General features: G+C 41.8%; 1 protein-coding gene across 9 annotated transcripts in view; it reads right to left on the bottom strand.

The window, feature by feature from the left end:
• CIT (citron rho-interacting serine/threonine kinase) overlaps window positions 1-16,722 on the bottom strand; it is a 116,856-nt gene that overhangs the window by 8,557 nt on the left and 91,577 nt on the right. For 7 of the 9 annotated variants that reach the window (XM_064169062.1, XM_064169064.1, XM_064169065.1 and 4 more), the window contains 16 exons: window positions 12,118-12,315; window positions 11,441-11,634; window positions 10,792-10,927; window positions 10,264-10,368; window positions 8,760-8,900; window positions 8,479-8,586; window positions 7,650-7,812; window positions 7,244-7,408; window positions 5,455-5,592; window positions 5,002-5,182; window positions 4,705-4,796; window positions 4,304-4,408; window positions 3,264-3,433; window positions 2,225-2,305; window positions 1,896-2,031; window positions 563-702 (listed from right to left, as the gene is read on the bottom strand). In XM_064169062.1, coding sequence (XP_064025132.1) covers window positions 563-702; window positions 1,896-2,031; window positions 2,225-2,305; window positions 3,264-3,433; window positions 4,304-4,408; window positions 4,705-4,796; window positions 5,002-5,182; window positions 5,455-5,592; window positions 7,244-7,408; window positions 7,650-7,812; window positions 8,479-8,586; window positions 8,760-8,900; window positions 10,264-10,368; window positions 10,792-10,927; window positions 11,441-11,634; window positions 12,118-12,315 — 2,253 coding nt within the window. The remainder of the gene's footprint in view (window positions 1-562; window positions 703-1,895; window positions 2,032-2,224; window positions 2,306-3,263; window positions 3,434-4,303; window positions 4,409-4,704; window positions 4,797-5,001; window positions 5,183-5,454; window positions 5,593-7,243; window positions 7,409-7,649; window positions 7,813-8,478; window positions 8,587-8,759; window positions 8,901-10,263; window positions 10,369-10,791; window positions 10,928-11,440; window positions 11,635-12,117; window positions 12,316-16,722) is intronic. The other 2 variants (XM_064169069.1, XM_064169071.1) reach the window with 1 other exon arrangement.

Here is a 16,722-nt window from a genome sequence, read left to right as displayed (position 1 = left end):
AAGGGATAAGGATTTCAAATGGACTAGGTCTGCATTTTACCCTCTGAAATGGTTATCTTAAACACTGCTTTGAAATGAATGATGTTCAGTTTGTTATCAAAGCAGTCCGTGGAAGTAATTGTTAATGAGAATTTTTACTTTGGATTAACTGTTGCATAGTGAAACTGGCAATCCACATACACATCAGGAGTTACCAAGTGACACAAACACTTCAGTAGATTAGCCACCCTGGAAACTCTTACATGACGTTCAAGAGTGGGTGGAATTCACTGGTTATAAATCTCAAAGTGCAAGTTGGCTGTGAGGAAGTAGTCAGCCATGCTGTGCTATGTTTCTTAGCATGTAGCCATCATCATCATCTCATCCTGACTGGATTTATACATATCAACAGTAGCCCCTCCATACTGTGTTCAGCTCAGCCTCTACTCTTTACATTTGAAGATTAAAACAAGAACATAAACCTTGTATTTGTTGCCATTGAAATGGAGATGCTGATTTGATTCATATTATACTCAGTGTAGTCTAAAGGATGGTCCAGGGACATGAGGGAGCTGTATCCTACCTTGCCAGCAGCAAAAAGGTGACATCCTTTGACAGCCTCAAAAACATTTGGTGTGACATCAGGCTGGGCTGGGAGGTGAGACTGAGCTAGAGATTGCTTCACTTTCTTTACATCAACAAGACACAGAGCCCTTTCTTCTCCTGGAAATAAAAATGGTTACATTTTGTCAAGGGAAAACTCCCTGTTCTCTGCCAAGGTCTGTTCTGTTACCTAAGCAGCAGCTTATCATGACAGGCTGTTGCTGTGGTAACAGTCACAAGGTACCATCTAGAATCCATTCCATATTATTCCTATTAAAAGTGAAATAAAAAACTTACAAAACCCCAATCACACAACAGGCAGTAAGAATGGCAGAAGAATCATTCCCTCCATGCAGTATTAGTGTGGCTAAAGTCTAGCAGATCTCAGTAAGAGTGGCCTCATTGGGACACTATTCATACTCAGGCAGGAAGTTTTATTTTACCCTTCAAAACTTCCTCAAATAAAACTTGCCTCAGCCTCTCTGACGACAGAACCAGCAAAGGATTTCTAAGAGGTGCCCTAATAAATTGCATTATGGATCCAGCCCAATTCCTCTCAGAAGTTTGATGGTACAGCAACAGCCTGCTCCTAATTTTGTGTGAGATTTTCTTGTTCCAATTGCTTTTTTCTCTACCACCCTGAAACTAATAAAGCATGGACAGCTTAAATCTTAGCAAGGGGAAAAATGCAGAATAAACAGAACAAGAGGCAGAGTTTCTTTTCCACTCCCTATAAATGTCATACAGGCACTTGATAATTTGGGCTTTCAGATGAAGATACACCCTAATGTTCAGCATGCCTACATTAGTGTGGGAAGGAGTATCTCTGGAAAACCACAGATGGAGAGATTAAAGCTGGTTTGCTGCTCACAAGGGAATCAAACTACAGAAGAAGTCCCAATTGTGTTACATGGATTAGTGCTTAGAGCAAAAGAGGTTAAGAGTTGTCCCTAGGCCACAGTGATCACACTGTAGTCCCCAAATGGTTAACTACATTAATAAAGACATCACAGTGATTAGAGAAAGAGATGCTCACTGATCAGCTCAACACTTTTTAAACTGACAACAAACCCCTAAGCTGGAAATGTCTCTGAAGGTTTAACCAAGTCTCCATTCATATATTCATTTACAAGAGAGCCTCAGACAACACCCTGCAAACCACAGTCTGCTGCTCCCTGACAGTATGCTGATAAAAGACGAGAGAAAAGCCTATCACGAATCCAGAGGGAAGCACAGCTCTCCATCACAGCAGCACTCCTAATAGTACAATTGCCACACATTTGCTGCAGCAAAACACTAACACTTTCCCCTACCTGCTATCATGAGCAGCTTTTCCAGATCCTTGATGAGGTGAATTTGGAAGACAGCTCCCATTCCTGGGATGTGCGTTAAGGAATTCTTCAGTACATTCAGGGCGTAGAGGCCTTCTTCTGCACCCACCAGTACTACCTACGGTCACAACAGCACTGCATGAGGAGAACAAGGAATGCTCCAACAGCAACTGTGCACATTACTGTTTACCAGCAGAGAGGAAAACCAAGCCAACACACCAGCAGATAACTACACCTACTCCCATACAGACACCATTCCCATGAATGAAGTACCCAGCACCCTGAGAGGCCCAGCAGAACATTCTCTCTACCTGGTCACTGAAGGGCATCGTGCAATTTATATCCAGACGGTCTTCACCCTCCAGCTTCAGCAGGGAGTTTCCAAGCAATTTCTGCCAATGATAAGAAGATATTTTGTTTGTTGAGTTAATCTTTATATCCTCCTTTATTCGTATTTTAACAGTGTAAGGTCATCATTTAAGACAGGCAAAAAAGCTTGGCACAGACTTTCTCAGAAAGTAAAGGGTTGCAGAGATACCTCCTACAAAACAATCACTAAACTTTTCTTTACCTGCAACAGTCAGGCAAACCAATCATCATTACCCTAAACTCAGAGAGAACCTATTGCTGTCCCCATCCTTTCCATTTCCCCATGTATATCTCTTGCCAATGGAGCAGTAAAATTTTCCAGGAGGAAGGATTAAACACAGTCCAAGGGTAGGTGGGAACATGTATTTTTCTCAGAGACAAGAGGAATGCTAGCATAAGAGGTGATTTCCTGCCAGTACTCTCTACCTCCAGAGCTAACAGTTTCATACACAATGCCATAGAACCAAATCTCACTTTGTCAGAAAAATAGTGCAAATACGATGAAAGAGGCTATCCAAAACCAAACCAAATCCATCCAACCTCATAAAGAATAAAACGTAAACTAAAACAAAGAGAACAAACCCTACACAGCCTCCCTCCAAGAAACAAAACCCCCCAGCTCCATTAAGAATGGGAGAGGAGAAAGATTTTTGCTGTTTCTTTCTTTTGAGGTTTGCCCATTTTAAGATTGGACTTAAGCCATGTTCCTCACTACTCTTTCTTCCTTTTCTCTTTGTTGCAACTAGAGAGATATAATTTTGGGATCTTCTTGTTGCACTCCTCAAGTCCAAAGAGGGTACTGCAATATAAAGCATCAGCCTCACAACGAAGTCGTTCCTGGAACTCATGTCACACCTCACAAGGCAGAAGTAACAACTTACCTCCAGTCACATCTCTGTATGTCAATTACCGAAAACATATTTTTCACAACTCTGCTCCCTCCCAGAATATTTTATTATTAAATGAAACTTTTATACTCACAGCATCAGCCTCAGCTTTTTCTCTGGAAACTCTCCCACCTGCCACTACTGATTCCAGTGCTGTGACCCAGCGCTGTTTGTCAGGGAAGCTGGGTGCTAACAGGTAGAGTGTTCTACCAGGCCAGCAAGTGGTGTGTGGATGAGACTCCAATTTTAGGATATATGGCACATCTGAGATGTTATATAGATAGAATAAGACTTAGATTAGTTTTTGGTATATTGTTAGTGGACTTAACATCAACACCTTTCAGCCTCATTGGAGAGAAGTTGTATTTATCATGATGTGATACCATGGCAATTTCTACATAAGCTGTTCCTTTACAGATCCTGCCCAGGCTAGCTATTTTAAGCTAAATATTAGCTGCATGTATGCAATCCATACAGACAAAGCAGTCTTTACTAATGAAAAAATATTTCCTGCCTTTTAACTAAAAGAGAAAGAAATTTCATTGTGAAAAAAAGTATAAGAACAGCCACTTGACTAAGGTTTTCCTTGTACTGTTCATGAAAAAAACAACCAATCTGTAAAAACTGGTTATGGAAACCTTTGTTTGTAACCATCTGCATCCTTTAATGTTGAAGTCAAGACATACATCATCTTTCATCAGTTCTATTCATTACATACAAGTCAAAACATCAACATTTTTTCATAATGAGAGACTGTACACACCCCACAATATTTCTAAGTTAATGATTTTCTGCTTAGAGCACAATGGTGGCATGAATGATGGCACTTCACACTTGATAGAGCAGAGAGATTTAAATAACCCGAGTGCTTTTAAGTGTGTTACAGAGCTCTTCCACTTTACTTCCATTTGGCTCGATGATTAGATAATTCGCAGCTCAGCTATCACGACAGAAGCAAAGCCTGTGTGTAACCAGATCTAGATGACTACTGTTCACCTAATTCAAATAGAGGTAACCTCGAGATTACACAGTTACAGAGTGACAGTTAAAAGGGAGAAAATTCTGTTCAAACAGAATGCCACTGACAGCCAGCCAGATGAAATCCATTTCACCTCATCTACGTAAGATTCTCACCTGTCTTTGCTGTATTGGTAAGCTCAGTAGCTCCCACAGCTCCGTGAACAGTTACATCACCATCAGGAAGGCAGAGCTCAAACTCCTCCAGAGGCCGTTGTCCAGCTGCAAGGAGAGTGGGGAGAGGGATTAAGAGAAAACCAAACAAGCAGCAAGACAGTAACTGATAGCAAAGTGGAGTGGATACACACTGGATGTTTCACAGCTGGGTTGTTAGGACACACCAGCTAATACAACTGTTAAGGATCTAGAAAAACAATGTTGCCTTATTACAGAATATTTAGTTAAATTGGGTCTGGCCACAGCAAGCAGTTACAATCTCTAAGCCTCTTAAATCACCAAAGGGTAGCTGAAGATTTAGAAAAGAAAATGAAAACTTCTTCCTAGAAATACTAAGGTACCTTCTCTTGCTTCTGCATCATAAATGAGCACTTTGGTTCCTTCCAGGACAATATACTTCCTGTCCCAGCCCTGCTGCCCACGTTTATTATTCCTGAGGAAAATAAGCACAAAGCCATGTTGGATCTTCTGCTTGGATTCAGAATAAACGAAGCAATGCAACTCCTAGAAAGACAAACTTCAGTGGCAGTAATTTCAATGGGCACATCCTGATTATCACACAGTCAGAGCCAGGGCAATATAAGGAACTATTCCAAACATTTCAAGACCTGACATAGCACCATGAGTCATATTTATACCTTGGCACCTTCATCCATCCCTCAAGACGCAAACTGCTGCTCGGCTCCTTCAGCTGCAGACCAGGAGAATTCATTTTATCCCTGCAGAATGCTTCAGAGAAGTGTGTGGCATATTCTGCTGGCAGTCCACAAGTAGCTGGCAAGCAAGTTGAGCATTTTGGGTGACACATCACCTGGCACTCTGACAAGAGGACAGAGAAAAAACTTCTGTTAAATGACAAAAAATTCATGACACAGCTGCCTCAACTTCTAACACACAACCCTCCCCCCAGCTCTTCCAAGAATCTCCTCCTAAGTCTGAGCCACCAGACATTTTCTAGTGTAGAATGTTTGCACCACCTAGCTTCAAAGTCTTCATACTTGGACCTTTCTTCAGCTTTCACTGAAAATCTGTTCTAGATGGCTGATGGTTCCACCTGCCAGTGACAGTTGATGCACACCCTCTGCTCTCACCGAGACACTTGGAGGCTTGCCGGCCGAAGTGCACCGTGTCCAGGCACACAGCACACTTGGTTGCCCTCATGTTCAGCCCCACGTTGAAGCGGTGTGGGATATTGTGGTGCATTCGCTCCTTCAGGCGCCGGCTGTACTCTAGAAGGCACAGAATTCATTATCAGGGTCACAACTGTGGTAGGGATGAAAACCATAGCAGGGTTTGGCATTTTAAGGACAAGGTAATAAAAAGTGACTCCATCTCTCTGTTAAAGCCTGGCTGAACACAGGCACTGTTTTCCTTTGCAGTCTGCAAACCTTAAGCTACATGGTTACCACTTCAGTAATCGCCTTATACAGATGCACAGAATGTGCTGCTTGAGAGCAGGCTGTGGAACTGAAGTGGCAAATGTGTGGTGCAGCAAGAGTATGTCAATCAAACCATCTCGAGTTCCAGTCTGCACTCAGCTCCAGTTCTTACCATGTGCTAAACTATCTCTCAATTTTGCTTATAGCTAACAAACCCTTCAACACCTTTACTGCTGCAATCAATACAGAGCAGGCCTCCCTCACACAGCCTTCCTGCTATCCATCAGCACCAGCACAGAATCATAGAATCAACCAGGTTGGAAGAGACCTCCAAGATCATCCAGTCCAACCTAGCACCCAGCCCCAGCCAATCAACTAGACCATGGCACTAAGTGCCTCATCCACTCTTTTCTTGAACGCCTCCAGGGACAGCAACTCCACCACCTCCCTGGACAGCCCATTCCAATGCCAATCACTCTCTATGGGAAGAACTTCCTCCTAATACCAAGCCTATACCTCCCCCAGCACAACTCGAGACTGTCCCCCCCTTCTTCTGTTGCCGTTTGCCTGGGAGAAGAGACCAACCCCACCTGGCTACAACCTCCCTCAGGTAGTTGTAGACAGCAGTGAGGTCTGCCCTAAGTCTCCTCTTCTCCAGGTTTCCCAACCCCAGCTCCCTCATCCTCTCCTCACAGGGCTGTGCTCCAGGCCCCTCACCAGCTTTGTCACCCTTCTCTGGACATATTCCAGCATCTCAACATCCCTTAGTACATCTACACTGAGAGAAGTTCATCCTTCAAGTCATAATCTTCTATTGAGGAACAGGATGCTTCTCCCTGTTCATGATCTACCTCTGAGGACATCTCCTCATGCCAATGGTACCCATCCTCACAGCACTTGTGCTGCCCCAGCTATGTCTGAACCAGTCTGTGGGTTCCAGCTTTTATCCAGCTAAAGGCCAGAGGTTTTAGTTTAAAGGTCTCAGGGTCCAACACTCACTCTGGACTATTACCTAAGAACAAGTTAGCAGAGTTCTCAAGCCTTGAATGTTTTTCTGATGATATCCTCACAGATAAGGAAGAATATTCCCTTTTTCTAGCTAATAGGATATTCACATCATCTTTGATCTAGTATCTTCCTTTCATGCTTAAAGTTTTTTTCCTTTACAAAAGTCTTGATAGGACCTTTCTGCTTAGCAGAACAAATCTGCAGTTTAAACAAGAGAAAATGTTCACTGCTAAGGAAACAGCCATAAATCATTTTGGTCAATGCAGAGAGTAGCACAGAAAACATGTTCCTTTGAAAAAAAACATGCTCTTGAAACCAGTCAGACTAATGGTTACTTTATTGCTGAAATGTTCAGAAATTAATTCTCTAATCCAAAGAGAGGGTTTTAAACTAAAAACAAAAGCAAAACTACTCATCTAATGTCCTTATAAAGGAAAAAGAGTAAAAGATTTAAGATTGCAATAATAGACAGAGAAGTTCACCAAGAACTTACCCTCTGGTGTGGAGGTTTCCTTCCTGCGACTGGAGGGTGGAGCTAGCAAACTGATTGGAGTAGGCTGATGCTCCGGGGAGCGGACTATGGCAGACATGATGATCTGCTGCCTGGCTGTGGCTGGAGTAGAGGGATGAGGGTGGTCTGATATTTTCCGATGGGCAGCTAGAGACGAGACAAATTGTACCTGTTAACATTGCCAGCACGAAACACAAGTGCATAGCAGCGGTTCTGTGTAACCACTCAGTGGTTACCACCCGCAGGAAAAGGTGCAGCTTTATAGCACCTTCACAGCAGCAGGTGAGAATTAAACATGTTACTGCTGCAGTGGCACACAATTAAAGGCACGTTTATAGACCAAGGATTTGCGTCTCCTTCCAGATGCACCTTTTCTGTTAACCCCTACCTTCTTCACGAGCAGATCTGAGTTCAATGCGTGTTTTCTGTAGAGCCTCCTCCAGCTCAGCAGAACGAGCCTTCTCCTTCTCCAGTGCTACTTTCAGCTCATTGTATTGCAGGGGAACCTGTGTGGGTAAAGAAGGGTCCTCTTTCCGCCGACTAAACAGGCCCTAGCAACAGAAACACACAGACAACTCCTAACTCCTAGTAAAAGATGGCTTAAACTAGGCAAAGTGAAACTAGCTAGTGGCAGTCCGGCCAGAGGGCCTAATGGCAATTCTGACATGGATGGATTTTTAGTTCACATTGGCGCTGGAGAGGAAAAATGTTGAGATATGGATTAAAAAGGGATGTACATTACCTGACAGTACTCACACCTTGAGTTTCCAAAAGCATCTAAACAGAGGATCTCAAAGTAGGTGGTTAAAAATTAAGTTACTTAATTCAAAAATGATAGAACGGCTTATGAAGATGTGACACAAGTCACACTGCCTGCCTAATCAGTCCTATGCTGCAGCTACAAGACAGCCACAGTATGTCCATACACACAGACATACTTACCATTACAAAGCCAAAAAAGCATGGGTAAAATTCCGTATTCCTACAGCCTGACTGAGGTGTAATTACTGGGTTGTAACCTCAGTACAGTAGGAGTAACAAAATACTGGGAAAGCCACCAAAAAAAATATTCTGCCTAGTGAAGTTTGTGTTTAGCAACTCAAAAAGCTTAAATGAGGACACGAAGAAAGATAAAACAGAATATTATGAATACACAGCACGTAACTAATCACAGAAGCAGCATTTCATTCCATGCCTCTCAAGCCTTTTTCACCCACCTTTTTCTTTTTCGCTGGTTGGTCCATCTTTGCCTGCAGGAAATCAATGAGTTTGGTTTGCTGAGAAATAGTGCCCTCCATTTTCACTTTTTCATGGGAATAGAGAACCTGTGAACCACACGCATTAGAAATTCCCTCTTACTCAATAACTCAATAGCAGAACAGAGCTAAAGCAACAGCATAAGTGAAGTGTCACCCAGAAACTCATCCTAAAGGCCCATGGGGAGCTGAGTTTTAAGATGAGAAGCATGGAGTCCTGCCCACTGTTTCCTCATCCTCACCTGAATGTTTTCCAGCTGATATTCCAGATCACTCCTTTCAGTCTTCAGAAGATCTGCTCTATCTAGAGCCTCTTGCAGACCTTGAGTTAGGCGGAAGATGTGATTCTTCTGTAGATCCATTTGCTGCTGCAGCTTTGCCTGCTGTTAACAGGAAAACAAAGGCCAGTGTTTTGACTGTTGTTTGCTTGGTTTTAAAGAAAGGCTATTAAATGTCATCTTTCTTAGTAAAATAAGTATCATTGCACAGCTTAGAAGGGAACAAACCATTCTTTAAGAGCTGGAAAATGACAATATTCCAGCAGCTTTCCCTCCTTCCAGAACACAAGCATTTCCAAGTAGTGTGTTCACGTTAATCCAGAGCATAATTTCTTTCAACTGCATGTGCAAGTTTTTTGCCTTTGAGCATTTAAAATCTTGTAACTTTTAATTACTGCACAGAGGTGAATCATTTCTTGATGCCATTTTCTCAAGTTCTGTACCCAGTCACCAGAAGCCATCTCAGTACTTTGTTTAGAAAAAAAAAAACATTTATTTCCTATAAATCAGGATAAACTTCTTCCTTTATAGTCACATCAGGTAAGCAAAACTGCATCAAATTGTTTATATCTTTTGTCTCCAACTTAACAGAAAGGGCACATGACAAACTACTCTTAGTTCAGGCTTTATATTTTCTTGATGAGAAAGTCCTTGAGTGTGAAAACCATGAACGCTCATGTGTTACAAAGCAAGAGCCAGAAATCTTTCTCTGTGATGTGTAATGGAGTTCTTGGCTCTGGGATAACATGTCAGTACCCCAAGTACACCACAAAGGCTCCAATTGCCCTTTCTGATTGTCTGTAAGCAATTAGAATGCCTGTAAGCATCCCTTCCCTGAAATTCTTCTCTGCAACCTATGCCCCACTACCCAGATGTGGCTGCCTGCATTCAGTATCTCATTGCTAGGGTGCAGGTATGTAACCTTGGCCTGGACTGTTATGGAAAAAGAGCTGGAAGAAGCCTTGCTTGTGGCCTCCACCCATGCTCCCTTGGCACACTGCCCCCAGAGCTGGCTTTAAACTTAAGTCCTTGCACATGGTCTGGTCAGAACAATATTGTAAGAATGCGGTGCCTGGGCACAGACCTTGCTTTGCAGATCTGACCTACAAAGTGTCTCATCACTACAGGTTTCTGTAGTGGTCACTGTGGGCTTCTATATGGATGAACCTTATTACCAAACCTGCTCTGCTCTTCTCATTCATGCTACTGTGTCCACTGGTTGCAAGGTCCGTGTCCTTGCCCCCAAGTTGCTGTCACTGGCTTCCCTTGGGGAGCATTTCACTTTTACTGCTCTCTGACATGGATGCACACTTCACAAAGCTTTAAGGAAAATCACAACCTCCAACTTCATAAATCTCCTCAGTTATACAGAATAGGGATGGATGTGTAACACTGCTTATCACACAACTTCCCCCTCTCAAGACATGGATTCTTGTTCTGAAGTTGTAACAGGAATTTCCAAGGTTACCTCCTCCAGAAGCCTCTGCTTGAGCTCCCTTTCTGTCTCAAGCTTCTGCTGTAAACTGCGTGCATTCATCTCCAACATAGCATGCTTCTTCTCCAGGTCATTGAGCTAGGCAGGAGGGATAGATGGTCAGAATGACATTGAACACTAAGATATACATCATTCTACAGGCATAAAATCCAACATCCAAGCACAGGCTAAAGAAAAATTGTACAACTATCCTTTACTTACAATAAGGAGGAAAACCAACCAAACAACATTTTTGGTACGCTATTGCTGAAAAGCAGGTATCAAGTTAGTGAGGGACCTCACTGTACACTCCAGGCATCAGAGACTGCTTTCTGCTTCAGTCTTTTTCAAAAGGAAATCCAAGGTCTTTGGCTTGAAAACAGAATTCTATTCTGTGACCTCCAGCCTTTTTCATTTTCTCTAACATCTTCAAAATGCTGCTCAAGACCACACTTCTACAAGCAATAGCTCTAAAAAAGCATCTTATCTAATTATAAGAGTCTAGGGTTGAAAGTTACTTACCTTATCAGAAAGGCTCTCAGCTTTGAGCTTTTGTTCCTTTAGTGCTTGCTGGAGGGCTAGAATCTCTGCCTTGTGTTCTTTGACAGCTAGTTCTACCACCTGGCGAGATTCAGTAATACGCTGATCTGCTCTCACTCTGCATTAAAATGGAAGATAATGTTATCTAACTCCTTTCTGGGCTTGACCTCTTCCCTAGCATGCTGTAGCATCAATAACTCTTTCAGGGGTTTGCCTCAAATTCAAGATGTTACTTTACAAAGCCAGACTGTTTGCTGCAACACTTTTCTATTACATAACCCTGTTCCTGCCCCTGCTAGAACCGTGGCCTCAAAATTTTGAGACCCCACATGAACAGCTAGGAGCAAAGACTATTTGTCTGTGCAATAAAATAGAAGACACTAGATCAAGACATTTCTAAGTTACAGTGATAAATACCACTCCCCACGAATCGCTCTATCGCAAAGAAACAAAAGGAACAATATCACTGCCGAATGACTATTAACTAATAAACCATTTTTAGAACTACCTCACAAGAACTTATATTTAGTTCCAACTCCCATATCCTATTCTAAATATAATTTTTGGTACTAGCTTCTATAGAGCATTTCCATAAAAGTTAATAAAAGAAGGGGGGGGGGGGGGAAGAGACCTGCTCTGTTTCTCGGTATCCAGCATCCTCTGCAACTCTCTAACTCGACATTCAAACTGGGACTTCTCATCCCCTAGAACATTTCTCCATGCTTCCCACTGACGCTCTTTCTCCAAGAGTTCATCATTCAGGGCCTCCAAGTCCATTACTTGCTCTTCCAGCATCGTACACGTTGTCTTCAAGGCCTCCATAGTCTAAAAATAAATCCTCCTATCAATTCTCACATCCCACATCAAGCGTGCACTTTAAGCTTCAGCCTTACCATTTAAATTACAGTACATGCAAATTGGCAGCAAACATAAGCTGGTAAATCACAACCCATTTATTTCAAGGCTCCCATACATTCACTTGTGATTGCTGTTAATGTCAGTTCTAGCTCATTATGAAAATTTTGCAATTTCCAGGGTCACAACATTAAAGTGATTAATTTTAAATTACAGGATCTTCAGAGTGCAGAATTTCCAAATGAAACTGCATGAAAATACAATGGGAAACACCAAAACCATCCATTCACTCTGCTGCTCTGGAAAGAAAGGCTTAATGGAAAACAGTTTAAGCTGTTGCCCCTGGAAGCATAGTCACTCCTTAGGGGTTTCCAGGTTCAAAAGAACTTCTGCCTTTCAGATAATTAGCCAGCTATCACAAAGAGACTGCCACCCAGACTGACAAAGCCTTACCTGTTTCTGACTGGTAAGCTGCATCTCTCTCTCAGTAATCTCCCGACGGAGATGGTCAACCTCACTCCGCAACTGGACCACCTCATCATTGGCCCCCGAGGCCTCATCAAGTTGTTTGGACAGGAAGAAGTTCTGATTGTTCAGTTCTGCATTGTCTTCAGTAAGCTGGTTCAGCTGCTCTTCCAAATCCGTAATCACCTAGGAAGAAAAACAAATTAGATTACATGTCAGTGAGTACAGGCAGAAGTGCTCTTCTCTCACACAGCCTTTTATTGCCAAGCAAGGAGACAACCTGGCTTTTAGTTTTCCAAATTTAAACAAAAGCAGTATGGTAGATTTTATGCACAGGAGTGTCCTTCAGTTAGGAACAGTTTTGTTTCTTAAAGAAAAGAGTTTGACTTTTTTGATTTGGTTTAGAGTGTAAATATGCTGCAATGCAATTTGTCGTCCGAGAGAGAACTGTCACCTCTAAAGCAGTGGATTGGGAGCCAGGAGTTCTGGTTGTGTCCTCAGACCTGCTGCTGACTTAGTGTGCCTCTGTCAAAAGCACTTTACCTTTTTTTGACCAAAGTTCCCCTTAAGTGGAATGAGGCTAATACCACAGGGGGGCTTTCAAAGGTGACATTTAACAACATTGAACAGGAGGTGCAAAGGAGGCAGTAGAGTAAGGAATCTGCCTACCAGTTGTTTATTACTGCTGTATGTAACACTGTATGCAACCAGGGAAAGGAGAAAAATGTTAAGAGACACATTCTATCAAAGTAACAGCCTTATAGATGACAGCACAGGATACACGAAGAAAGAAAAAAAATTGGCAACAACAGACTAACAGAAAAATCAGTGAAAAGCAAAGACTCAGCAAGGACAACAGCTTGGCCTTTAATGAAGTGGAAGCGTCCATTTGTCCCATCAGTAGAGCATCATATTGTGTCTATTATGCTGTACTACCACTATACTGCTTTAAACCACATTCTGCCTTAAGGTAAAGAAAAATATGAATGGTAGGTGGGCCACTTCCACAGTCCCATCTGATTTTTATGAATGAAAGGCCATGAACGCTGGGTGAATGAATGAGCAAATACCTGTAACTCCACCTAACTCAAAGCCAACATCATCGCAGGAAGAAGCCTCAGTATAATCTTGAAATAACCTTCCTCAAAAGAATTTCAGAAATTGATAAACTCTGTACAATTCATATTCAGCTTTTACAGGCATTTTTGCCTAGATGCTGAAGGAAAGTGAATAAGATAGTTCACTAAATGGGAAAAATTTAAATCCCAGAGCACATTTGGCATCCCATTCGAATTTAAATGTTCCAATTTCCCACACAAGCCAAGGACTTAAATATCTAAAGCAGCAGAGCATAGAGCTCTTCTCAGCTATCTGGAAAGATGACAACCATTTCTTTCTGAAGCATCTGAAATGTGTGTTTTGGCAGCCTTTTGCCATCCCCCTCTCCTCTAGCTAAATTAACAGTGCTTGATTTTCAAAGTGTCAGCAGAAAAAGTCCAACTGACATTACACCCTGCTGGGTGAAGGGGAGTTCCTGCTTCCCATATGCTCAGGGTCAAAACGATTCATGCTTGAAATTACACCATTTCTAATGAAAACCTGACTGGGTGGTGGTGTTTCTCGAGCGCTCTCATTGCCCTGTTCAAAACACACATTGTATTGTGTGTGGTAAGAACGTCAAGGTTTCAAAGAGCACAGACTGCATCCTAAGTGTGTGTTAGTGTCTGTATTGCTGTGGGGATAAGAACTTAGACATGTATTTATACAAACAAACAGGAACAAAAGAACATTTGTTTTTACACTGTTTTACCCACCACTCTCACAAGTAGTATCTGAAATTCTACTGCCAGATAGAGAAAATCATCTATATTTTTCTTCCATCTTAAGCAGCACATAACAAAGCAGCTTTAAGTTACTTTTTATACATCCATGGTTTGTGCCACATATCATTTTATTAATACAAGTACTTTCTATCAAAATTTACTAGTTTTGAAATACAAGAAAGCAGAGATGGGGGAGACACAAAATGGATAAGGTGACACGCAAAGCTACATATCAAACTACTTCATTTGTTCTAAAACTGCCTACATTTCAAGTTGATTTTATCCCTTAAGGGCTGGAACTTCAGCTCCCATTTGCCTTTATTCTATGTTCTGAGATTTTTTACTTCTTTCCCTGAGTATAACTAAAATTAAACCAGATCATTTCATATTTCATTGTTACATATCATCTAGGAGGATATTTCTGGAACACTTGAGGCAAATAACAAAGCAGTTAAGAAAGAAGGGTTCCAGAAGAAGTGACATGATCTCCTTTCTTGAATATTTTCCTACCAGCATATTTATTGACAAAGCCAAAATGGCTTGGATTCCAGATATACTAGGCATTTATATATTATAAATAGATAGACAGATTTCTCTCTTTTTAAAAAGAGAGAAAAATCAGTTCTTCTCAATACAATTTTCCTTTTTCATAGAGAAAGGGGAAACCTGTTAGCCAAGTCAATATTTTTTGTTCTCTGCAGCAATGTATAACCCAACAGGGTTACAGGGCTTGGAAATGCTATAAAGCCTAAACAGTAATGGGAAACACTGGCACAGGACAGTGGGACATGGTAGAATATCAATGTCTGTCCTGGGAACCAAGAAGAAAGAAAACACAGATCAAAACCACACATTTGAAAGGAGATGTTGTCTTAGGCATACATACATACAACCTATGCCAGAATCCTGTACCGGAAGAGAGTTAATAGCTTCTGGTATTTTTCCTTCCAGTTAAGGAAATCTCCAGGCAAAAAAAAATATCTCCAGCTATTCTGGAGCTACATCTGAAGTCTATTAAAGGAAAATCTGTAAGAAAATAGATCTTATCTTTTAGAAATCCATAATATAATTTCAAACCCCTTCAAATTCAAACCTTATAAAATAACCAAACACTTGAAAGCTCGGAAAAGCAGTTCCAAACAATCTGAGCAGCCACTGCATCATCGCTCAGAGCAACTGGAATTTTCTCTTCAGTCTATGCACATCTTCACCAAACTAACCCATAAAACAGGTACCATCTAACTCCACTGCACAAATCTTGGCAGACTGGTCACACCCCATGTCACATCTAAGTGCTCAACTTATCTTTATACTGACACAGAAGACCATCTCTCATTTTTAAATATTATGGAGCAACCCAAGCACAACCCTTCAGCAAAAGTGACCAGATCCAGCACAGTTCCCTCCCCATTGCAGAGTTTCAGAAAAGCAAAGAGTTTCTGTTGTGAGATCAGGCAGATTCACAGCTATTACACCTGGCCCTGCAAACTTTCCAGGCATGGCTCACAGACTATCACCACATAAGTCCGGGGCCAAGAGGCTTAGTCTTGCAAAATGTGCTCCACATACCAAAACCACAAGGAAAACAATAAGGAAAAGAAGAAAAGGAGGCAGTTTGAAAATACTATTAACTGCAGCTTGCAAACTGCTCCATAACTTTAGTCATTTACAAAGATGTCTCAGTTCTCAGATGCCACCAAACAACATACCAGGAAATGGTAGGACACAGCAAGGTAAACTGCTGCTGTCTGCGGCAGGTTTTTCAGAGTTAAAGCAATTTCTGGTACAACCTTAATTCAGAACTTCCAGACCAAAGCACAGTTTCACTCTATCCATTTCCACTCCTCCCCACTCCCATTAATCTTCACTAGAGAGGTTGCTGTCAGAAGGAACTAGGAAAAAAAGAAAAATGTCTCTCTCAGCCCCAAATTATTGGTGAGGAGGAAGCAAAAGCAGGCATCAGATTTGCTTCATCGTAACCCACTGACGTTTAGAACCAAGACACAAAGCTTTCTTAGCCCAGAAAGCCCAGGCACTGCAGTGGCACAGAATGCCAAGTCTCTTAAGGCACACAGCTGCAGCTAGGGACCAGCCTTCTATCTCCACCTGTCTGATCGATACAGAACAATGAACTCCTCCCTTTCTTCTCCTGTCCACATCTGTGACTCGAACAGAGATCTCAGTCTCCAAAAACTCATCATGGCTTAGTTTGAGGGCCATTGCTCTTGTCAGTAGCTGCAGAGTAGTAGGATACTGCAGCCTGCATTCCTCTCCTTCCCACACCAGTCCCTTGTTAAAACAGTCTCCTGTTTTATCTATCTACACTCCTCTATCCTAGTTCCCAGAAGGAGCTGCCTCAAATGATGATAATGTCAGCATCCACAGTGAATGTCCCATTAGCCTCGTTCATAGCAACATCCTAGAAGACTCTGTTTCTTTCCTCAGGCTACAAAGCTCCATATTTGCCTATAACCAACATCTACCATCACATTTTCTGTCACATGAGAACCAGGGATAATTCTTCTCACCCAGCAGCCAGTTTTGTGGTTCTGTTGCTGTTGTTTTTCCCTTTTTTGACAAATTTAATAATGCCACTTGAAAGTTTTTGCCTGGGTATTAGCCTTGTTACAGTGGGCAAGATTCCTTTACTCTGAAACATAACTCTAGCATTTAAATATGTAATGTCTTTAGATGTAGTTTTGGAAGTTCTCAAGAACACAGATTATTCTTGTATGCCAACTCATCATTATTCTTGTATGCCAACTCATTG

Source organism: Pogoniulus pusillus, chromosome 30, assembly GCF_015220805.1.
Source record: "Pogoniulus pusillus isolate bPogPus1 chromosome 30, bPogPus1.pri, whole genome shotgun sequence".
NCBI lineage: Eukaryota > Metazoa > Chordata > Aves > Piciformes > Lybiidae > Pogoniulus > Pogoniulus pusillus.
This window is presented reverse-complemented; position numbering and strand designations above follow the sequence as displayed.